Source organism: Carcharodon carcharias, chromosome 8 (genome assembly GCF_017639515.1).
Source record: "Carcharodon carcharias isolate sCarCar2 chromosome 8, sCarCar2.pri, whole genome shotgun sequence".
Lineage (NCBI taxonomy): Eukaryota > Metazoa > Chordata > Chondrichthyes > Lamniformes > Lamnidae > Carcharodon > Carcharodon carcharias.
The window spans coordinates 161173675-161198812 of NC_054474.1; the positions used below are offsets into that span (position 1 = coordinate 161173675).

Sequence of the window (25138 nt, forward strand, 5' to 3'; positions counted from 1 at the left end):
GAAAGTCAGAAACTAAATTTACTGTTAACTAAATGACTATCAATAGGATTTAAATATGCATGATATAAACTAGGAAAGACATCACTGGAAGTGTCTTATCTACAATATCACTCAAACAAAGATATTTGTGCATTTTGACAGGGGTTTGACAACACAGCTCTCAATATATTCAAACACCGTATAAGGATCCTGGTCTGCATTAACGTGGATGACAGAGTTGTAGAATTGCTCCAAGTCCCTAACATTGGCATGATACACTTCAAGCACTTTTTGTACATTTTCCTCGGAATCCTTGGGATTTACTTTGCAACGACTGTAAACCTCACTGGTTGGTGCTGGTTTGTATATGGAGTGATATCTATAAAGCAAAATAATTGCATTACGAAATGATAAATATCATGGGGAGTTAGAACTCTGTCCTTTTAACTTCATAACCTGAGTTAAATCAAGCCCTGATCAATGTTATTAGGATTTCTAATTTCTGATAGTCAAGATTGTTATAAAGTTATTTTTTAAATCTGGTTCCAGTCAGAATTCAGCAGAACAGCTCAATGTGGTTTTTAATTCGGCCATAAAACTATATTTTTGGGGTTGAATGATTTTAGAAAACCATCTGCAGAAATTTGAAAACATAATACTTTTATAATTCAAACATCCTAATTTAAAAACAATACCTTTAAAATGTAGTAATTTTGTCATGTAGTTCACAGACAGGACACAAGGAGAAATTAAATAATATTTTTTATATAAGTGTACGAGTTAATAAATTATTAGGAAAAAGTGTTGAAAATATTGAATGCTACCACAGCACAGGGGCATCAATGGGATAAATCTCACAACACTGTCAGGGAATATTCAAAACAACTTTAAGGACATTAAAATTACGCATAACACATTAGAGATAATAACCAAATCTATAGCAAATATTTATGCTCAATCACATGACAATAATTTGAGATAATACTTGCAATGACTAATTAAATATATAATGTAATAAATATAAAATTCTTGAGCATCATGCTAAGCTGTGATGTAATAAATAGTTAATGACCAATTAGTTAATGTTTAGTATTGTTTTGTTAATTATATTTGACAAAAAATTAGTACTACTGTAAATAATTCATCACATTGTAATTGGAGTTGCCTCGATTAAACATTAAGACAAATCAAACCTAAAAGAAAAGCAATAATGGATGTCATAGACAGCACATCGTCAGTAGATATTGAGATTAGAACGGCCATGTTAAATGATGCCTTTGAAATAAACTTGTACTCAACATTTATCCAATTTAAAATACAATAGGATTTGTTTTTTTAAAACTTTTTAAACACCACTGAGAAAAGTCAAGGCAGCCACTGGCCATAGCTAGGACTGCACTTGTCTGGAGCCTGAGGATTCATAAAGAGAAACATTCTACTGTGATGCAAACATGGGAGTCATTTATGATGCTGGGCTATTGAATAGATGTCCAACTGCAGTCCTCAACCAGAGATTTGGATCAGTGAAAGAAAATAATGAGAAATGTTCTCACTTTATCTTATTCTCCACCTGTTGCACATGTAATGGGCAGAATCTTCCGGTCCAGCCAGCAGTGGGAATTGTGGCGGGTGGGGATACCTAATGTGGCAGGAAGCAAAAAATCTGTTTTGAAACAGTGGGATAAACTACTGGAATTTTGTTCTGATTTTCAAGCCGGTTAAAGACAATGTCAGGAACCCCATTTGCATGCATTAGCATGACATGAATGCTCATTGAAAGGCCACCTCACTGGAATTAAGCTCCCCTTCCAAAATAAGTTCTCCGCCAGGGAGAAATTAGAATGTTCAGTTTTACGACTGCGTATAAGTGGCGTGAACCTGGTGAGCTTCACCTCTTCCATGACTTTGCGGTCCTCACACAAATTCACTCATATCAAATGTCGGTAGGAAACGCTATGCCAAGGGGATGGAGTGTCTGGGAAAGGAGAGGGGGAGAGGGAGTGTCTGGAGAAGGGGAGGGAGACAGGGTCCGGGGAAAGGGAGGGAGAGTGTGACCGGGAAAGGATATGGGGGAGGGAATGTCTGGGGAAGGGGAGGGAGAGAGTGTCTAGGGAAGGGGAGGGAGAGTGTGTCCGGGAAAGGAAACAGGGAAGTGTCGGGGAAGGGGAGGGAGAGAGTGTCCGGGGAAGGGGAGGGAGAGAGTGTGTCCAAGGAAGGGGAGGGAGAGGATGTCTGGGGAAGGGGAGGGGGGAGGGAGAGTCCAGCGGAAGGGAGGGTCTGGGAAAGAGGAGGGAGAGAGCATTTGAGAAAGGGAGGGGGGAGGAAGCGCCCGTGGAAATGGAGGTGGGGAGAGTGTCTGGGTGGGGAAGGGAGATGGGGGGAAGGGAGGAGGGGGGGGAGTGTCCAAGGAAGTGGGGAGAGAAGGGCATGTCCGGGGAAGGGGGAGGGGAGGGAAGAGTGCCCAGGGAAAGGAAGGGGGGAGTGTCTTAGGGGGCAGGGTCAGTGGTATGGACCGTGGATCCTGGGGGTGAACTCAGGGTACTGGTGATAGGAGGGAACAGTCACAATCAGAGGGGGGTGGGATGCAGTAGGGTGGCAGGTCCTGGGTGAGAGTCTGGTAGGTGGGGGGTCACAGAGGGGAACAAGACAGGTGGCTCGGATAATGGGGGGGGGCAGGGTTAGGGTGGGCAAGGGGACGTTAACAGGTGCCGGCTCTGAGGGGAGAGAAGGTATGTGGAGGTGGATCATGATAGGGTCCAGGGTAATGGGGTAGAAGATACAAGAGTGATGGAGGGGAGAGGAATGGTGATATTTAGTGGGTCAAAGGTGATGGGGGAAGTTGGTGGGTGACAGGGGAGGGTAGAAGTTGGTGCGCTGATCTAGAAGGTGACGTGCACCATTTTTCATGTGTAACCTTGACCACGCAGTTAGTCAGTGAGATCCCTCGAAGTGGGAGGAGAATCCTTTCGGGTGGGTGGAATTCATGGTCAGCACGAGTGGCTGACTAAAGGGTCACCCTAATAATTATGAGGCAACTGGATGTCAAAGATGCTCACTTAAATTCTCCTCTCTATGGTGAAGCCCACATGGCAGCAGGTTTGTTCCCGACTCATGGGTCTCATACCATCGAGATCTCAGCAAGGTGTGGACTGCTGTTCATTCTGTGTCATTTGCCATTGGCTGCAGTCAGAGGCAGGGATGAAGGGAGGTAGGGAGATGGAATACTTCCAAGGGGCATGGCTGCTGGAGGGCAGCCAACTCACAGCTCCAAACATCCATAATTTTTTAAAAATAAACTTACAGGCTGTGGGCGTCCCTGGCTAGGCCTGCATTTATTGCCCATCTCTAATTGCCCTCGAGAAGGTGATGGTGAGCTGCCTTCTTGAACCGCTGCAGCACCTGTGGTGTAGGTACACCCAGAGTGCTGTCAGGAAGGGAGTTCCAGGATTTTGACCCAGCAACAGTTGAAGGAATGACAATATATTTTCAAGTCAGGATAGTGAGTGGCTTTAAGGGGAACTTCCAGGTAGTGGTGTTCCCATGTGTCTGCTGTCCTTGTCCTTCTAAATGGTAGTAGCTGTGGGTTTGAAAGGTGTTGTCTAAGGAGCCTTGGTGAGTTGCTGCAGTGCATCTTGTAGTTGGTACACACTGCTGCCTCTGTGCGTCGGTGGTGGAGGGAGTGAATGTTTGCGGATGAGGTGTCAATCAAGTGGGCTGCTTTGTCCTGAATGCTGTCAAGCTTCTTGAGTGTTGTGGGAGCTGCACTCACCCAGGCAAGTGGGGAGTATTCCATCACACCCCTGACTTGAGCCTTGTAGATGGTGGACAGGCTTTTGGGAGTCAGGCGGTGAGTTACTCGCTGCAGGATTCCTAGCCTCTGACCTGCTCTTGTAGCCACAGTATTTATATGACTAGTCCAGTTCAGTTTCTGGCCAATGGTAACCCTCTGTCACCTCTCCTGGGAGAATTGTCATGGCTAGCAAGGGCTCATGCGATTAGTCTATGTTGTCAAGGCAATGGTCTCTCTATGAAGTCTCAAGTATAGTAGAGGCAAACAGAATAGTGACGGAGGGAGGATCCTTGCACATGGCTCTCATCACCCTGGTCAAAGAGCAATGTCTCCATACATATTCATGTACGATCCTCCAGGATGTCCTTCACCTGGAAGGGGTGGTGTGGTGGGGATGCCATGTCTAATTAGAGGCCAGGTGAAGGGCTTAGCACTGGCTGGAAGGAAACCTGTGAAGGACATGCTCACTAAATCTATCATTGCAGTTCGTTCATAGATCCACTGAGGCGTCGATGACGCAAACTGCAGGCAAACTTGCCTTGGCTCTCATCCAGACGAGGAGAAGGAGGGCCCATCACAAGTTGGCACAGGGCCAGGTAGAGCAAGGACCTGAGCAGCAAAAGGCAGCGGAACCTCAAGAAGGTTAAGATGCTAACGAGCAGAGTTCACTGCAATGGCGAGTATTGGCCTGACCATGAGTGTATCACAGACAATGTTCTTATCTAGAAATGAGTGAAAGGCAATGCCAGAGGTGCTTTCATATGTCCTGGGATGTGTTTGCTCACATCTGCCAGCTTCTCCTGTACAAGCTGCGGACACAAGGACTCTGGAGGAGTAATATGTAGCTCCTGGCCAGCAATGAGTGAATGTCTGTCCGGGTGCCATCTAAATATTGCTCCAGGACCTTCAACCCCATGAGATAACGGCAGGGTGGGTGAATTCCTGCCCGCTCCAACATGAGAATTGTCTTGCTTCTTCAGGATGCATAATTAAGCTGAATAGCGGAAGATCACCCATGTTCAGTTGTTCCACCAGGATTCACGCCGACTTGCCTGCCGGTCACCGGACTTAGACTCCAGAATGGAAGGTTCCATCCAATATGTGTTTAAAAGTCAAACTTTGTAACCTGAATACTATATAGGAACATGACTACTCCTAAACATAGCGATTATTTAAACTGCAATGGAAAATAGACCATGTAGCTTAACATCTGAGGTAGGAAATATAATGGAATCCTTACTCAAAGACGTAATAGAAAAAACATTTAGAAACTGAATATATAAATAAGAGTAGTCAGCACAAATTCCAAAAGGAAAGACCTTGCTTGACCAACCTTATTGAATGTTTTGAGGAAGTAACTGGGAAGGCAAATAAGGTAATGTAGTAGACATAATATATTTAGACTTCCAAAAAACCTTCAATAAGGTACCGCATCGTAGGTTTATGACTAAGGTTCGTAGAGTTGGGGACAAATAGGAGATTGGACGCCAAGCTGACTACAAAACAAAAAGCCAGATGGCCATTACTCTGACTGGAAAATGGTGGGAACTGGTATTCCATAAAGATTGGTGCTGAGACCACTGTTGTTCACCATTTACATATATGATTTAGATTTAGAAATTGAAAGTACAACTTCAAAATTCACAATTGACAGCAAATTGGGAGGTCTAGATACACCTCCCAATTGCAAGAAGATATTAATAAATAAGAACTGTAATCAACATCTCAATACATTGCAAGGCTCTTCAGAGGAGCACTATGAAGCAAAATCTGATACCATGTTACAAAAGGTGATAATGGGGCAGTTGACCAAAAGCTTGGTCAAAGTGGTAGGGTTTTAAGGAGCGTCTTAAAGGAAGCAAGGGAGGCAGAGTAGTGGAAAAACTTGCAGAATGAGCCTGTAATTGGCAAATGAACTTCAATATAAATAAGTGTGAGGCAGGAAATTTTGGTAGGAAGAATTAGGGGCCCACATACTCCTTGGAAATTAAGTATATGAATGGAGTAGAGGAGCAGAAAGATTTAGGATACAAATACAGAAATCATTTTGTGGGTATTTTGCTGTCATTAGCTCTCTAAATATGACTGAATTTCAGGAGTTAGCACAAGTGCAGATTAACATGGAAATCCTGAAATTGCATGTCTGTCATTCACTGCTCTGCCGCAGATTGTGCTATGGACTCCTGCCCCATTCTCCAAACTAGCAATCACTGAAATCAGGTGATCTCCTCTTTTCTACTTTCATGTCACTGTTAGAAAGCCAATAAGAAGTTCAATGAGTTGCAATTGGGTTTTTAACAGCGACCTGAATAATACCTACTACGAAAAAAACAATCTGCTGCTAAGAAAGAATTTTATATTTGTGGAATATTATTAAATATCTCCTTTTAATGAAATTACTATAATTTTTAAAATAGATTGTTTAGAAAAACTTTGAATTGTTTTAAATTATTCATAAAATTGAAGCTACTATCTTCACCCCACGTGTATGTCTCAATCTTCATTATGTTCCCAGTAAATTTTTTGAAAAGTGATTTGATTTGATTGCTTTTCATTTCCTGGTTTGTTGATTGTGAGAATTCTTTTAATGAAATTGGCTGCTTGGACAACTTGGTGCCTGGTGATACCACTGCAGCTGGAAATCCACATTAAAGGATGCTACAATCAACTGCATGTCGAGAGTGTTAAAGCTTTCACCTTAGAGAGCATGAGATCTCTCAGCATAACTTCCTTCGAAGTCAGCAGTGAGCACCATTTCTTCACTGCTGACGGCAAAATCTGGACCATTAAAAGTAGCGACACAGGTTAGTAAAGCCATAAAAAAACCAAACAGAGCACTGGGTTAATTTCTAGATGAATAGAATCAGTCCCTTTTACCATCAACTTTAAACCAAACAACAGGAGTGACTGAAAGACACTGTTAAGTCTTCTGCTGGCTTCTTTATATCTTCAATTGTATTACAACTCAGTAGAAACACTTCTGTTTTTTAAAATCCTGTACTTTACATTTGTTAGCTTGCTTGCAAATAACTTGCATCATTAAAGAGTACAACATGACACAATTCCTGGGCATCAACACAATGTCAATTAAGAACCAAATGCGATTGTCTTGTGATGCTGCAGGAGACATCTCGATTAGTCACTGCTACTGGAATCAGCCTACACTGTTCCAGTCTGTTCTAATAGTGACATAAATACTGCAATAAAGCATGCAGGATGACACAGTGTATTGAAGCTTTAATGGTTTGTACTGTCATGGGCTTCAACGCTTTATTAACTTGTTGTCTAGGTCTTTTTGAAGCAGCATGTGTGTCCTGTCTGTAAGGCAACATTATAAATTAAGAATAGAATGCCTAATTTTATTATGTCTCTGAAGCAAGGAGCAAATCTTTCCTTATGTAATGAATTATTTAGTTTTATTTGTTGTATTATCTGTTATTCATGGAATACTACTACACCTGTTTAACTTCCATTTAACTTAATGTAGGAGCTAACTGAGTCAACCTGCATGACCAGCCACATGTGAAAATGCTTTGCCCACTAGTTTTTGGTCCTTCCCAAAATCCTAGTAATGCCAAAGGGCAGATCTAAATGGCAAAATGATTTACAAACTCTGAAGCTTTAAGCAGACACTGTAGGATCAAAGATTACAGCATCTCAGAACATAGGAACAGCATAAATATAGGGGATATTTATTTGCTGATATTGTGTGGAGAACAGGGAGGAGTGTGGCAAATACCAGGGAGAGGATTTTGAGATTTGACAGGAGTAGGAATGCTGGGAGTGGTTTGTTGTATGTGTAAAAGTGACAGAAAAGGTTGCTGAGATATGGCACTGGTCTTGGGCGTACAATCGCTAGGATAGGGGTAGCAGGGTAAGAGTTTTGCAAAGCAAGGTTGCTGGATGACGGTATACAAAAGGAAGATTGAATCATAGAATCATTGAAATTTACAACATGGAAGGATGCCATTCAGCCCATTGTGTCCATGCCAGCTGACAAGCAGCCATCCAGGCTAATTCCAATTTCCAGCTCTTGGTCTGTAACCTTGTGGGTTGTGGCACTTAAAGTCAATATCCAAGTATTTGTAAATGTTAGCGTTTCTGCCTCTACCCACCCTCTGAACGAAAAATGTCTCCTCAAATCCCTTTTAAACCTCCCACCTCTTAAATCTATACCACCTTGTTATGGACCCCTCAACCAAGGGGAATAGGTCCTTCCTACCCACTCTATCTAGACCTCTCATAATTTTATTCATTTCTATTAGGTCTCCCGTCAGCATCCTGTGTTCCAAAGAAAAGAACCCTAGCCTATCCAATCTTGCCTCACAACTAAAATTCTCAGGCCAGGCAACATCCTCTTAACTCCTCTGTACCCTTTCTAGTGCAATCACATATTTCCTACACTGCAGTGACCACAACTGCACACCATATTCCAGCTGTGGCCTAACTAGTGTTTCATACAGTTCCAGCATAAGCTCCCAGCTCTTACATTGTAGGCCTCAGCTAATAAAATAGAGTATCCCTTACGTCTTCTTGACCACCTTATCGACCTGTCCAGCCATCTTCAGGAATCTGTGTTAATTTAATCTAATATTTCACAGTCCTCCTCCCTGACTGCAATGTCTGTCTGTATCACCCCTCTGTTTTGTAAAAACAGCTGTTAAGTATAAAATAAGAGTGGAGCGGGGACACTGAGGGTGATTACATGGTCTGGGAACTTTGGATTGGGTCAGGGTCCAAACACCACAAAATCCAGGAACAATGGAAGGTGGATGGTGGGTTTTGGTCAATAGTGGGCAGGAATCTAAGAAGGTGTGCTGGGTGGGTGACTATTGGGAGCAGCACATGGTATCTAAAAATATGGGGTGGGGGAGAGGGAGCATTACAGGGTGGGAAGGATTGGGGAAGGTACCTGAGATTCTGAGAAGTCTTAGCATGAGAGATGCTGTTGGATGCGGAATGCTGAGGTCTGTCTGTATGTTTGGGGGGAGAGAAACATGCAGTAAAATTAAGGCTGTCACTGACCCTAGAATATTTCCAACCCTGGAGGAGAAATTAGTTTGCGTGGCGGCACTACACAGACATATGTTGCTTTTCTGGGGAAAGAAAGCACTACGGTTGTTACTTGCACGGCGTTCTTCATTGATATCAATGTCAAAGTAAATGTGCATAGCATTGTTAGCTATGCCAATGAATTTCTTTACCCCCACATCAATGTTGTTAGCATACAGGGGATATTTTTCTGTGTGTGCTCCTGTAAGGATCCCATTAAAAGATGGGAAATCATGGGCAGTGCACTGTTAAATTTCCCATGTACACTATCAGCAGGCAAGCCTGGGAGTCCCAACTGGGAAAATGTAGTACGCTCAGAATACAGATTTTATGAATTTGTGCTATTAGCATGGAGCTTTGCTCAGAAGTGCATGTCAGGGTTTCAAGCATATCAGTTTGCTGAAGAAGCGCATGAAGGAGAAAGGATTAGTAGGATGGGATTAGGTAAAGGAGGGTAGGGGGAGGCTTATGCAGAGCATAAACTCCTGCATAGACCTGTTGGGCTGAATGGCCTGCTTCCTAGCTGTAATTAGTTTGTAACTTTGTTGTTTGTTCAGAAATCAGGTTAGGTCTCAAGTGCAGATTTACACTACACAAATTAAAATTGATGTCAAGGGAGAATTACATCACACAAATGCTCCATCTGTAATACATATTAACCCTCTAGAAAACTGCACTTCACTTGCTGACATTTAATAACTCATGAACCTTATCCCCCTATCCCTCAGACCCCTTCCACCCAAGACTCTGCATTAAAATGTTACAGCTACAAAGGTATTTCAAGGTGACATCCACTAAAAGAATGCAGCAGGTGTATCTTTCCATTTTCTTCAGTATCTGACTTCAATCTAGAAGATGGCATAGTTTGACTGGCAGTTTAATTTACAAATTACGCAAAGGAATCAGTCAGCGTTTCACCCTCTCTGTTTTTTGATGGTCTGTGAATAAAGCTGCCATTCAATCCAGGGAGCTGTTTACCTGAAGGAAATTGGACACTAAACAAAATTAAAAGTTCATGAAGTGAACTGCCTGTCATTCCAAGTCATCTTCTGTCATGGTTGCCATAAGCAGGTTTTGTGCATCAAATTCATATGAATAGCAATCAAATATGCCAGGAATTTCTGCCACAGTTTTCTCTATTTCCTGCCATACCTTCTGCAGAATTCCAGAGATAAAAGCAAAGAACTGCGGATGCTGTAAATCCGAAACAAAAACAAAAACAGAAATACCTGGAAAAACTCAGCAGGTCTGGCTGCATCGGTGGAGAAGAGCACAGTTGATGTTTCGAGTCCTCATGACCCTTCAACAGAACTAAGTAAAAATAGGAAAGGGGTGAAATATAAGCTGGTTTAAGGCGGGGGGTGGGGGGGGAGGGGGGGCAGGATGTTGGGACAAGAAGAGCTAGGTAAAGAGCCAGTGATAGGTGGAGATAACCAAAAGATGTCACAGACAAAAGGACAAAGAGGTGTTGAAGGTGGTGATATTATCTAAAGAAATGTGCTAATTAAGAGTAGAAAGCAGGACAAACAAGGTACAGATAGCCCTAGTGGGGGTGGGGTGGGGTGAAGGAATACTAAAAAGGCTAAAAGGTAGAGATAAAACAATGGGTGGAAATACATTTAAAAATAATAGAAATAAGTGGGAAAAGAAAAATCTATATAAATTATTGGAAAAAACAAATGGCAGGAACAGCAGTTTCTGCAAGATTTCCACGATGTTTCTTCTGAAAGTATGGTAGGTTTAGTAGAACTCTACAAAAGTATACTCCATAATATGGTACTGAGCCAGTCAATACTAGGGACAAAAGAATCTACAAAAAGGTTTCAGTCTTCAATCAAGTGAATTTCACACAACTGCCTGCAATATTTCTGATGTCTATCTGAGTCTCCAAACCACAAAACTTACCCTTACAACAGGCAAGTGTCTTAGAACAAATGAAAGTCGCCACTTCTAGAAAAATCGTCAATGCCTCTGATTGACGATATATGGTTTAAAGATCTAGTGAGGGGGTGAATATTATCTGTATTCTTGCTTTTCAAAAAAGGTTTCCTGTTTGTTGATGGTTATAATTTAATAATATTAGCCGAATTCCAGTGGCACTATTCTACAGCACAGTTATAAGGGCTGTTTTTCCTGCACACAGGCAGTGTTCAGCAGAAGTATTTGGCCAGCAGTGGCTGGGGCAGAAGTGGACTGTCTACAATTCCTGGAGGCATTCAAAAGGTAGAAAGGTCAGACCTTTAACGTACATGGAGGCGCACATTTGAAGGAGAGACCCAGGTGACAAGAATTTTGGATACACCTCGGACCTTAAAGGCCTGAACTGCTTAAGGGTACACAAAGCAAGAGGAGACAGAATTAGCCAAATTACTGCATAATCCTTGTTTACAAGCCCTGAGGTTCCTGAAAAGAAGCTAAGTGAGTGGTTTGGCTCCTCCTCATGGTATACAGTCCTCAAAATTAAAGGTACCTGCTGATTTTACTAATAATACTTTACACATCCTTTTCACTGAAGACTTCCTTGGTGTGTGTGCCTTTCTTGCTTTTAAAATTTCATCCCTTGATAATTTGGGCCAGGCTACCACTGCATTTGTGGAGTGTTTATAGCCTGTAGAGGGACCATCCTGGGTTCAGGTCGAGAGAATCAAAGGCTATCTTGTACTCAACAACATATTCTGGGGACATAGCATATGGCACTGCACCCTCTTCTATTTTCTTGTCAGTGGGAATTCAGGTAGAAGGAGTACTAGGGCACGTAGGGATGTATTTGCAACACCACCATGGAAAATGTGGGTAGGTAAAAGGGCAGCACCATGGTTGCCACATACACTCAATGTTTATTAATGAATCACTATTAGAACTTGTTCATTGTCATATTTGTGTTTTTCTTAAATGCAAATGATTAGGAAAAACAAGTGCGTACGCAAGATTCGAGTGGATGAATTCACTTTAAATTGATTGTGGGATAGATTATCAATAAGATTTATTATGTGGAAAGGTGCCTTAATTTGTGAGTGATGCAGTTGGTTATGGCTCTTGAGATGGCTAGGCATTTATATTTATCAGCAATTAAAGGGTTTTGCAATTGCTATTCCTCATCTACTCCAAAATAAGCTTTTCCAAAAAACAGAAGGGCAACCTCAGTCTGAAATGCAATATCCATTAATGAGTGCAAGTGTCACAGTACAGGAAGCAGTTACAAACTGCACTATGACAAAACTTTCTTGGCTACATGTTCAATAACCAATAAGTGACTTAATATAAGCAATTAATCTTATTTGTCTCATGGTTGTGTTGCTAAGCTGCTGGAGTTTGTCCTTTTTTTATTCATTCACAGGATCTGGGCTTCGCTGGCTGGGCCAGCATTTATTGCCCATCCCTAGTTGCCCTTGAGAAGCTGGTGGTGAGCTGCCTTCTTGAACTGCTGCAATCCATGTGGTGTAAGTACACCCACAGTGCTGTCAGGAAGGGAGTTCCAGGATTTTGACTATGAAGGAACAGCAATATATTTCCAAGTCGGATGGTGAGAAACTTGGAGAGGAACTTGCAGGTGGTGGTGTTCCCATCTGTCTGCTGCCCTTGTCCTTCTAGATGGTAGTGGTCCTGGGTTTGGAAGATCCTGTCAAAGGAGCCTTGGTGAATTCCTGCAGTGCATCTTGTGGATGGTACACACTGCTGCTACTGTGTGTCGGTGGTGGAGGGAGTGAATGTTTGTGGAAGGGGTGCCAATCAAGCAGGCTGCTTTGTCCTGGATGGTGTCAAGCTTCTTGAGTGTTGTGGAAGCTGCACCCATCCAGGCAAGTGGGGGAGTATTCCATCACACTCCTGACTTGTGCCTTGTAGATGGTGGACAGGCTTTGGGGAGTCAGGAGGTAAGTTCCTCATCGTAGGATTCCTAGCCTGTGACCTGCTCTTGCAGCCACAGTATTTATATGGCTAGTCCAGTTCAGTTTCTGGTCAATGGTAACCCATGTTTTGATAGGTCCCTTTTCTTCTGTCTGGCTGTTACCCTCTGAATTATTTTTTTTCCCAATCTCCACAATTTTAGGAATAACGTCATTTCATTGGGATCTTATAATTTTTCATTTTATTTTTAAAATGATTTATCTTCTATTTTCCTCAAGTCTTCACTTAACACCTTTCATCAAAGCTGCTACACTTTTCAGTGCCACATGCAGGATCCTTCAATAACATAGAAAGGAGACAAAAATGTCTCCTGTGACTGCAACATTGAGTGGGAACAGCAATACAGTGACCAAGGCAGAGAATGTAGCAGCAAGGTGACTGCACCAATTTGGGAAGATAGTAGGAGGTAGCAGGCTGGTAGATGAGAGTGGATGATTGGGATGGATATTAAGTAAGCTTTGAGACAATGCATGAAAAGAGGCTGACAAATGGGAGGAGCTGAAGCTGTCATTAGACAGAAACAGAGCATGCTGGTGTGATGCACATTAAGTGCAGGAAAAAAAGTTTGGATTTAACATATCAAAAACCTTTGACACACGTACATCAAATATTATCCTCAAATTGACTGCAGTCCAAAACACTAAATATCAATAATCTAATTTGTAACTTCTCTACTCTTAACTCTTGGACCTATTGTCATTTTGGTATCAGATGCTATATGACCTCCTAAGCCTCCAGTATGGCAGGCAGGAAGCACATGCTCATTACAAGTTGGAGGCCACCATATTGGAATAGGTAAAAAAAAATCAGGCATTAAGTCCTTTGCATATGCAAATAAGGAACCTAACATCTGGTTGTGACCCCCTATATCGAGTTGCCCTGGGGAAGCCAGTCTCAACCCTTCGATCATCACCACCATTTACTCTCCCAATCCTGAATACCGATGCCCCTCCAAATGCCCAGATCTGGATTTTCACCTCAAACGGCTGCTTTTGATGGCTTGCATTATGGACGCTAGCTACTGGCATTGCAGCCACCTGATCTCTGAACCCTCTTCCCCAGCGAATTACCTAGGGATGCCCATTAGGTGTCCACAGCTCACCAATTAATTGATAATGAGGCCTGAGGTCAAAAACTGCACACACCTTGGGTTTATCCATTAGGTGCAGGGATTGTCCCCATTTTTGAGTGTATCCAAATTTCTAGTCCATTGTGTAATATTTCCTTACTAGTTACATCAGAAGGAATGATTTTTAATACATCTGCTGCCCTCTGGCTGTTTATGGCATATCACCTGGATTTGCAAACATTTCCCCAAGCTGACTTTATGCCGAATTTTTCCTCACTTGATTCTTCCTCCTGTGCTGAAGGCTGTAATAAGCTTCTGTGGTTTGTGGCAGCCCTGTGTACTTTACCCAAAAGTCTCTCTTCATGAGCTAAATGTGGGCAAATATCTGGCTGTGGGGAATATCACAATAACATAAAACCTGGAGGAGCAAATAAACAAACTTGTAAGGAATGCCTAGCTTTAAATGATTACTGTTATGTTTGAAATATCTGGGCAAAAATGTACTTTATGCACAGTGTTATTGAATTAAAAGGAAGGTCAAACAGACCAGAGGTGCAGAGAATAAAGATTCAATTTTGTATCTGGAATTTCTAAATTAGAAGCAATTGTGCTTTACCAGAAATTGGGATTTAAAGTTATTGATAATTTTTCTCTATCTCCACATTTGCAAATTTAGAGAACCTCACTGGTACACTTACATACCTGCTGTCTAAAAGATCATTAGGGAAAAGTTATATTAGGCTGGATATCAGGATTAGGAATCATAATGAATGATTACCCTCTGTCTGGTCCTGTTGAGGTAGGCAGCACACAAACTTTGTGCTGCTTGTTCATCTACATGAATGCAGTGAGCAGCCCAGTACAAAATGTTCTCTGCATAATCAGTAGGGGACTCAGGTGCATGCTTGTGTGGCTAGCACAACGAACAGCAAGCCTGGACCTCTTAAAGGCAGTCTTCCCTCTTAAAGGATAACTGCACTCATGCTACAGGAGCTGCTTGAACAGTCTCAGGAAGTCTTTGGTGGGAGGTACAGGACAGCAAATGGAGCAATTGGACAGAGAAAGGACTCTGAGGTTTTTTGGATGCGGTACTGGAGACCATAATGCTGGGGGCCGAAAGGAGAGAAACCAAGGGCTGGATTTTATGGGGTGCCACAGTCCCCCACCCCTTACTAAAATGTCGGTAGGCAGCCTGCCCACGGGAAAGAACAGTTGTCCTGCTGTCATTCAATAGTGAGTTGGGGCTCAGGGACAGGGTCTCGCCTCAAGAGATTTGCCAGCTAATCAGATGACTGGAAAGATACCTTAATTGGCCACTTAAATGGCTAAAATAAAAACAAAAAGTGCTGGAAAAACTCAGCAGGTCTGGCAGCATCCGTGGAGAGAGAAACAGAAGAGTCATACGGACTCGAAACGTTAACCTACAGACCTGCTGAGTTTTTCCAGCATTTTTTATTTTTATTTCGGATTTCCAGCATCTGCAGTATTTTACTTTCACAAGTGGCTAAATTGGGCTCCCACAGGTGGGAGCGGTGACCACTGCTGGGACTACAGGCAATCCCCAAGGGAGATCGTCACTGGAATGGACATCAAGGGAAGTTGGTGGGGGGGGGATTTTGCTGGGGTCAGGCTGGCAGGCTTTGGCGAGGCTGGCGAGGGGATGTGGGTTTGAGGCTGCGGGAAGCGAAGTATGATCTTGGATGGGGTGCCTCCGATGGGCACTGGGATGGGCAAAAGGAGATCCTTCCCCCCTTGCCTGACACCAGCCTACGCAGCTAAACATGCTAGACTTCCCGCTTAGCATGGGCCACCTCCTGCCTTGCATAAAATAGCAGAGGGGACCATTAGGGGGCCATTAATTGGCAGGCAGGTGACGGGAAGGCCGTGCCTCAGTCTTCAAATGCCCTGACAGGGGAGTGCAAAGCCTAGCTCCATGTTTCCACAGGGGACTAGATGGCCCTCAAGGCACATCCTGAGAATGGAATGGGAGCATGTGGTTAACAAGGTCAATTCCCAGACTCTGGCTTTGAGTACCTGGCTGCAGTGCTGGTAAAAGTTTAATAACTTCAAATAGTGCTCAAGGTCAGTGAATGCAAGTCCAAAGGACTTATCCTACCCACCATCCCACAAAACAACACTGCATTGGTACCTGGGGTTGCCATCTCATGAGAATGGAATCTGAGAGAGAAAAGGTCACTCTTTCTCCTCCCGAGGTGGCCTCCAAGAGCCTGGTGGCAAGGGTTGCACCCTCGTGATAGCAAGGTTGCGGAGGACGCAGCACACTACCACAAATTTGGAGCCATGCTCTAGTGAGTATGGGAGAAGACTTCCAGATCAATCCAGGCAACGGAATAATTGTTTCAGGACGCCAATAGTTTGCTGCATGATGTTCCAGTTGCCTGCATGGGTCTCTGTGTCGATACACTGACCTCGTGTGGCTGGGTTGCAGAGAGGAGTCTTGAGCCAGGTGTAGAGCGGATACCCTTGTCACACTGCAGCCAGTCTCTGGTTCTTCAAACTGGACCAATGATGACTAGCGCAGGATGAATGCAACCTGCTGCTGCCAGGAAGCAAGCATTCTCCAAATGGATCTTCCAGGCATGGTTGCACACCAACTAGACACTAATGGCGTGGTAGTGGAGTGCAGTTGTGATACATCTCCCCATTAACATTTGGAGCCTGCAGAACCTCATACTTGCAGTCAATTGCACCCTACACCATTGAGAATCCTGTTAACCCAGCAAAGCCACTTGCTCATTCCTGCTTCTCTGTGGTAAGTGTAGAGTAAAGGGTTAACATCAGAAGCATACATAATGCTGATGTAATAATGATGTCAGATCACATGACCGAAAAGTAAGAGAAATCTGGAAGAGGAGGCGCTCTAAGCTCATATGGAGGTCTAAATGTGTAAATACTTGCTGTAAAGAAATATTAATAGTTAAAGAGACTGCGGATCCGAGCAGCATACTTTTGGGAGACAAGATAATCACCAACACCCTGTCTAAATCCTTACCACACAATGAAACAATAAGTGACAAGATGATGAAGTCCCCTCTCTTACTGTGTGGGACCTCTTTCACCTCCCTGATGCAGCGATTGGTAGTGAACTATGAGAGTCTCCTGATGTCACCTGCTCCCCCCAGAAGGATCTGCTGATGTAAAGGTTTAGGTCAATGCTGAACTTAATGGCTACTGGTAGTGCCCTGCAGATCAGGTTGTGCCTCCTTGGTGAAGTGCAGACTCCTCACACTCCTGGCTGTGGTGGAGGTAGGAGAAGTTCTATTAGTGGAAAGGACCTCCTCTTTTTGTACACAGATTCCCATCTCTGCTGCCTGTGCTTCATTTCCAAGTCATGTTGTAGCCCAAGGGGAACTGCAACTTTAGACCCATTACTGAAGCACACTTCTCCTGATGGGCCTTCCAACTCTTCTGACCAACCTTGCAAAACCAAAACATTTTTCAAAACTCCTCCAATAATATTCAGTGCAGTAATTTCACTAACTCCATGCCAGGAAAGAAAAGTCAAAAAGCACCTCAATTGAGGGCTGTATGATCAGCCCTGTAAATAACATCCAATGGATGGGGGTGAGGAGGTTGGTCCCTTGTGTTGCTGAACACATGCTGATCTAAGAGAGCACATTCCAAATGACAGATATTGCATCAAATCAATGTTAGAGGCTATTAACGTCACCACCTGCTCACTCTGCATGCTTGTGGTGAGTGCATACATGCTTGTGCTAGTGGCAAGGTGCAATGTGTGGGCCGTGTCAGGTGTGGCTGGAAGCGTCCCAGCTACCATTTTATAAATTTTGGGCTATAGTAGCACCAGCAGCATTATGGAGCCAAATTTTGCAGCCCAAATGTAACAACATACAAACTCAAGATATAAACTTTCAAAGGGAAAGCCAAGAGGGGCAAATGTTACGGCCACAAAGTAGGAAAACAAGGAGGCATTGGAAATCTAATGTGGAAGAATTCTTATGATAATGCTTTCCTGATCTATATTCTGGTCCACTCTCACAAGAGGTTGAGTGAATAAGAAACAATGAGGCGGTGTGGATTAAAGGTCCACAAATGTTAAATTGGTTTAAGGAAACTGATCAGATTATTAATTATTTTGTTGCAGGGCTACAGAACGTTAATTTGAGAAGGGTTACTATCTAGTCTGAGCTGAATTTCTATATTTTATTATAATAAAAGAAAAACTAATCAAAATTCAAATGTCATGGTCAAATGACATCATTTGGAATAAACATTCTGAGCCCTGCGGAAGATGCTGGGGAAAGCTAACGGCTGATGGATTTACGACCGGAAGTGGCCCAGCAATGTAACTTTTTTTTACAATTATAATGGTTTCCTTGTCAACCTGGAGGAGCTACAGATCTCCACCAGGTCCCACAAGGACACTTTGGGCTTCCTATGCCCCAGCTTCCCTTACTATTACTTCCAACTTCCCGAGGACTTGCCTGAATGTTGCCTTACTGAATGGGGACCATTTCCTGAGGTTTCTGGCTGTGCTTCCAGATGCCTGAAACCTCGCTCCTGTCTGCTAACAATCTTGTCATTCCCACTTGGTCTTAGAATAGGGGCTGGAACTTTAAGCAGGAAGCAGAAGTTCTGCAGCCGGAGCTGAAAGCAGGAGGAGAGCCTGCTTCAGCCAGCAGCGGGACCGTGGGTCAGCATACTGCCATCTGATTAGGAGGAAGTGTTGCTAGCAGTGGTCATTGTTGGGGCTGCACCTGCAGAATGAGGGTGCATCGATGGTTGGGGACCCTCAATTTGCCACTTATGTGGCTAAATTGGGCTCCCACAGGCAGCCAATCATACTCACCTCTGACAAAATGGCATGGTGGTGAGATGTTGGGAAAGCCACCAGAAGCCTTCCAGGTCATTCTGCCAGCCTTCCCGCCTCCTAACCCACAAAGGGCTGGTTATTAGAGAACAAAAGCACAGACAGCATTTCGGTGATATGATTGATGAAATGGAGAAAGATGATATTGAAGAGATGGAAGGAAGTAGATAATGAATATGGAGCTTGAAACTTGGCTTATGGCAAAGATTTGGGTGATGAGGGGACTGAGGCTACAGGGGGTTAGTCTTGTACCTGGCTTAGGCAGAAGGGAAAGGGGAGGAAGAGGAAGAGGCAGTGGCTGAAGCTGCTGTTGGGTAGTCTTCAAGACAAAAAAACTCTATAAACTCCTCACCTTTAGCATCACCCTACAGATCATACACCACAGTTCATGGATCACAGATTGAACACTGTTATTTTGGACACCCATTATAAAAAGGATATTAGAGCTAATAAAAATGAATGCATTGATTTAAAAGGAGAATACTAGAAATGAGAGGATTTAGTTATTGCAAGATTGTACTCATTGGAGAAGAGAAGTTTAAGAGCGGATCTCATACAAGTTTCAACATTTCAAAGGTGCTTGAAAGTGTAAATAATAAGACTATTTTCACTGGTTTGTAGATTGGTAGGTAACAAGGGAATATAAACTTCATAGTTAGGCAGACAAGCACTTCAAATCTAATTATTATAATAAATATATATTACATCCTGATATATAGGTAATAAATACAATCAGTCAAGTTTAAGCTAGCAATAGGGAAAATCAACGAAGCTTGTAAAACATCAAAGGTTTCTATTCATCTTTTACCTCGTTGGTTATATAATAAAAATGTACAGCACGGGTCTGGAGGCTAAACCTATGGTGTAAAACGGCTTACACAATTGATCGTTTTGAAAAAGAGAAACACTCACCTTTCACCTGTGATGGGATCAGTCATCCTCACTGTGAGACGCTCAATGACAGCATCATCAGGAACATCCAGAAAAAATACCCTTTGAAGAAACAGCAAATCAGAAACAGAAAATAAGTAGATTGGATTCGTGGAAGGTTTATAAACCAGAACCAGAATTAAAGCAATTTTAATCTGTGCACTGGTCAAAGCAAGTCAACAGCCAATTGCATTGCAGAGGTATCCCAGAATAAATTCTAATTATAAATAGGCATGCATCTGTCCCTTGAATGTCTTCTCTGTATCAACTGGAAAGAAGGATGATATCCACTAAAATCTTTCATTTCACTCTTCTCTTGAATTTCCATTAGGCAATGCTATAGTTGAAGGTCCGGCAGCTAAGGAAACGTGGATGTAAGCAATGAAACAGAGCCTTCTACAGATAATGAAAAACTTCAAATAATTTAGGAAAATAGCCTTAAAAAGAATCACGCTGAAATGTTTAAGGTAGGTACAATGCAGCTAATGAGAAGAAGAAAGAAGGATGGTCACCTGATGGGGCTCTGGTGTACCGCAGGAAGGGGAAAATCACATATGTCTACTCAAAACTGTCTTAAAGACAGGTAACTTACCATATCTCCTGGGTGATCTCAAAATATACTGACTGTCATGATTAAAGAATGCATTCTTGTCAGACTGTATTAATGAATAATAATCTTATTGTTACCCAATTGTAAACAACAGTGTCTAAGGCATAATGTCTCAAAAGCAAAAACAATTTGATTAAAATTTCTTTACAGGACCAAAAATGCGAAGCATAAAGTATGTATATAATTCTTAATCATGTACATAAAAGTGATTTAAATGGAACTATAATAACTCATACCCTATAGACATTTTGGAGAAGTTCAAATATATCATATTTGGTATTATTTGGTTGTTTCTGTCAGGCAGTTGGTGCATCGAGAAATGCTCAGATACCAGCTGTACTGGCCCTGTCTCAGAGATCGAGTTCCTCTAGCACAGCCCCCGCTGGCCATTTCTTGTTTAAGTCATAATTGATTGTGACAAATCTACCCCAGTTGTGAATAAAATCTCTCCAGGGAAAGAAGAGACACTGTATTTGGCTGCCATTAACTGCTAAATTAGCAAGTACTTCAAGCAAATTACAACATCAGATATAAAACTCATGAATCCAATTAAAAATAAAAGAAAAGAATAAAAAAACGACCTGTTGCAAGAATCTAGCAATAACCCTATGTATATTTTGGTGAATCACTGCACAAAATTGATTACATTTTTAACCGTTCATTATAAATTAATTTAGAAAAAAACATCAAGAGCACCCCAATATGTTCAAACTTCCCTGGAAGCTGGCAATCTCACATTCAACTGTGTAAATGTTCTAAAAGGTCCTGAATATTTTATGAATATTTGTCATAAAACAGAAATAATAACTACTGAGCAAAGCTATTAGTATTAATATTTATGCCGCCTATACTGAAATATTCATGGAACAGAGAAAGGGTTGTAAGATGAGAATTAATTTACATTGTGCTCTGTTTACCAACCAGCCTGATGTTTAGGCAGTTGACAAGCGCTGATATGATTCTGTCACTCAATTTCAGTGTCAGAGAGGAAGGCGGCTGTCAGCTTGAAGATTGGGTTTCTGACAACTGAAATCCTGAAAGATTTCCCCCTCCCTTTATTTTATATTTTATTTGTCCACTTTTTTTCCGCCTCAAGCAATGTATGCCACCCGTTCATCCGATCACCCTTCCAGCTGCTTAAATTAACGAATTAATGAGAGATACACTCTACACCAGCCCAAAATGTTTATTGGTGATTAAATTATAATGGGAGCTGTATAATTCATGAACCAATTAGTGGAAGTGTTAGCTGATTTGATGGGATGAGGAGGTACAAACTACATTAACTAATAGAGAGCTTGGGGCTGCTGCTGCCTACCACTCGGATTACGTGCCTAATTGCTTTACTTTATCTGCCTGTCACAGATAGCCATGCATATTTCATCATTCTCAAAGACTTCAATTGTTTACTTTCTTGTTGATCCTGTAACATGTAGAAGTTAAGCCAAGCTTTTGTGTAGTTAAAACCATTCGGAATTGAATCAGTTTTTGGCTGTGTGCGTAGAAGGCTGAAAGAGTAGCCCACTTATCTCTTTAGATCTACTTTGGAGCTCAGTTTTCTTTAATTTCTTCTCCCATCATGCCTACTCACCTCCTCTTTCAGCTGGGAAATGCGTGGCAGTCTCCTCCAATCTCATTTTCTTTGTATATTTGTCAAGGAGAGTGACCATAAGCAGAAAATAGAACCTGTCCTCTTTGCATCCAGTGACATTTTCAATCATTTCCAGGACCGCCAAACAAAGTTAGATGTAGCAAAAACAAAAATTACTGGAAAAACTCAGCAAGCCTGACAGCATCTGTGGAGAGAATGAGTTAACGTTTTGAGTCCAGATGACTCTTCTTCAAAGCTGGACTCGAAATGTCCAGTCATCTGGACGCAACTCTTTCTCTCCACAAATGCTGTCAGGCCTGCTGAGTTTTTCCAACAAATTTTTGTTTTTGTTTCAGATTTCAAGCACCTGCAGTATTTTGCTTTTATCTCAAAGTTAGATGCAGTGTAGAGCACCCTACATACTGCTCCAGCATGTGATTTAACTCTCACCTCAGAAAATCAATTCCAACCCTCAATAACACATTTCCATTGCCCACACCACTTACCCTTATGGACTCTTTGAATGAGATTGCCCAATTAGAACTCAAATTTGGACAGTTTTATGTTATAGACTTGCACCCACTGGGAACTGATTGCTTGACAAAATTCATTTCTGTGAGGACCCTTTATGCTTACCAGAGAGGGAAGAAACTTTCATCCCATCTGTCTGGACTGACCCACAGCTCCTTCCTCCACTGACATGAGGCACACTTGCTGTGGGGCAAAATTTATTTAATGCCATTTTTCTTCTGTGATGAGACATTTTACCTCTACATTCCCCTTAGGATTCAGGTTGAGCGCTGACAGGATCCACTGCACATATGTGGATGAAGGATTCAAGCATCAGCCACAGAAATCATTATTAATCCTTGACAACAGCCAGGTAAAATGAATATCACACCTACTCCATCACTTCTGAATTTACATAACCAGTTCTGGTTTAAAGGTGTTACCAGAATTGGCTTTCAGATTGTCAAGTATACAGCATACAGTCCTTCATTATAATCCATAATAGCTCATTGTTGTGTTTGTTATTATGCTATAAAACATATTTTGATCATTTAACAAGTGGTCTTCATGGCAAAAAACACCTTTAGACTTGAGTTAAATCAGTCTTTGTTAATAGTGTCATGCCCTGGTAGTGATCCATTTGTTCCTACATAGTATTTTTTCTGCTGGTGAAACAGTCTTAATTTACCTTCAACCATCGAGTCACAGCACATAATGCTTGGCAAAGATGCAGTGAGAGAGAGAGGAACCGCCAACCAACATTTCTCTGTCTTAAAGGACCAATTCTACTCTGATCAGTTTTATAGAAACAAAACACTCCTAGGGGACTCCATTGGCTAACACCAACACAGCATATCAACCCTATAATTTCAGCAATGAAATGGAGGCTCCATTTTGAGATCCTTTGAGTAAGAATATTATTTAAAGTATTCCTTAAACATATGGAAATAATAATCTACTTTCTGTTTTCAGTGCTTACCTTAAAGTGAGCTCCCTCTTAAACAACTAAGGATATTTTTCTGTTTCCTTTAAAAGCATTAACATAAAGCCTTTTTAGATCCCATCAGATCTCCTTTCCTCATTTATCAGCTTTTGTTCTTAAGCTACCAAATCTATGTTATGTGCACATGTAAAACTCCACAGATTGGTAACTAGGAAAAGGACTTCCACCTAGGAGGATTATTAAGCATCAAAACAATGGCATGGTTACTTTGTTTATTTGTGCTTACATTTCTTTTTGCTCCTGCAGAATTTTCCAGAACAAATCAAGTTGAATTGATCCATCTAATTAACAATAATTTTGCTTTTCATGCAAATATTAGGAAATTTAGATGCCGTACAGAGGATTGTGTGTAGATTATACATTGGTTTATTGTTGTCATGGCTCTAAATTACAGGTTAGGAATAGAAGCAAATGGAATCTGTAGTGGGAATTAATCACCACTTTAAAGACTATCACAGCATGCGATAGTCACTGTGGAAATCAGTGACGTAAAGGTATAAACATTTTGAAGGATGTTTTCATCGTTACTTTGGTGATTTTATACTGTTTGCACAATGTTGTGAGAAAAGACAGTAGTTTCTAAACATATCACAGGGGAGTACACATCAACAACCCAATTAGTAGTAGCACTTAAAATGCTGCTCCATTGACTTCCCAACATGCCTGTAGTCCAAGTACATTGTCCAGTATACAATATACATGATTTATTTAATTATAGTCCACAACAAGCACATTATTGCTTTTTCAAATCATGCTGTATAACATATCTCGGCATGTTTTCACAGTGGTTAATTCAGTACCATGGAATATTATCTCTATTGCTTAAAAATAACTATAAAATATTTTTACAAATAATACAGCAAACAACATTGTACTTCACTTTTACAAAATGTTTAGATTCATAGGAACAGAGATATTTAAAGAAATTAACCACGCTAAAATTTGAAATCTGGTCCATCTTTAACAGGCCTACTTTACAACGGCCTACTTTACAACAGGCCTACTTTAATATGTATCAAAAGATGGAAGGTTGGTGGGGATCCTTCACTCTCCAAAAAGTCCACAGAATTGTTCAATATTTTAGTTCAGTTCAGTTCAGCTCCTTCCTGTATATGAGTATCATTAAGCAGATTATGTTTATGAGTGGCATCTGTGGGGTCTACAATATATCAATACCTCATGTGTCCATTTAGTTACTAATATCAAAGGTGATTGATTGAATTCTAAAATACGATCAGCACTAAATCTCCTTTCAAGCCCCAAAAATCAAATCATACATTTCTCTGTAATATTTGATTGGTTTGAAATATTATCAAAGGGCTGGTTTAATGAGCAACCTTCAACTTACTGAATATTTTATTCTCCATCACCAAAGTGCAATAATGCAAGGCTTAGGACTCATTCTTAGGACTGACATATAGCAATTGTTTATGGTATACACCCTATTAGTTTAACTGAATTGACAAACAGTAGTCCGGTTGGAAATACATCAGGGCAATTGTCCTGAACTAATGCAGCTGAGGGCATCAAGATTTAGCTGTGTGCTCTCAAATATATTGGCTTATAACATTACCTTTTGTGTGCAATTATATTGTTTTAATCTTCCCATTCTCCTGAATATTTTCAAAAGAAAGAAATGTTACTAGCTCTTGGGAAGTTTCACATGGTGAAAGTTTTTAAATTAGCAATATCTGCCAATCCAGGCACAGTTTATCAGATGAAATAGTACTAAAGATTAGTACCTCATTTAACATTTTCTAAAATTATCAGCAATTATTTTGAACTTTACAAAATTATAGTGAGAGAAGTGAAGGTGGACAAAAATGAATGACCGACTTTACTCTGC

General features: G+C 41.6%; 1 protein-coding gene across 1 annotated transcript in view; it reads right to left on the bottom strand.

Annotated features, from left to right (window-relative positions):
• Positions 1-111: 111 nt before the first annotated feature.
• ak8 (adenylate kinase 8) overlaps positions 112-25138 on the bottom strand; it is a 140111-nt gene continuing 115084 nt past the window's right edge. Inside the window, exons 12-13 of the mRNA XM_041194479.1 lie at positions 19561-19641; positions 112-358 (exon numbers count right to left, since the gene is read on the bottom strand). Of these exons, the coding sequence (XP_041050413.1) occupies positions 112-358; positions 19561-19641 (328 nt within the window). The remainder of the gene's footprint in view (positions 359-19560; positions 19642-25138) is intronic.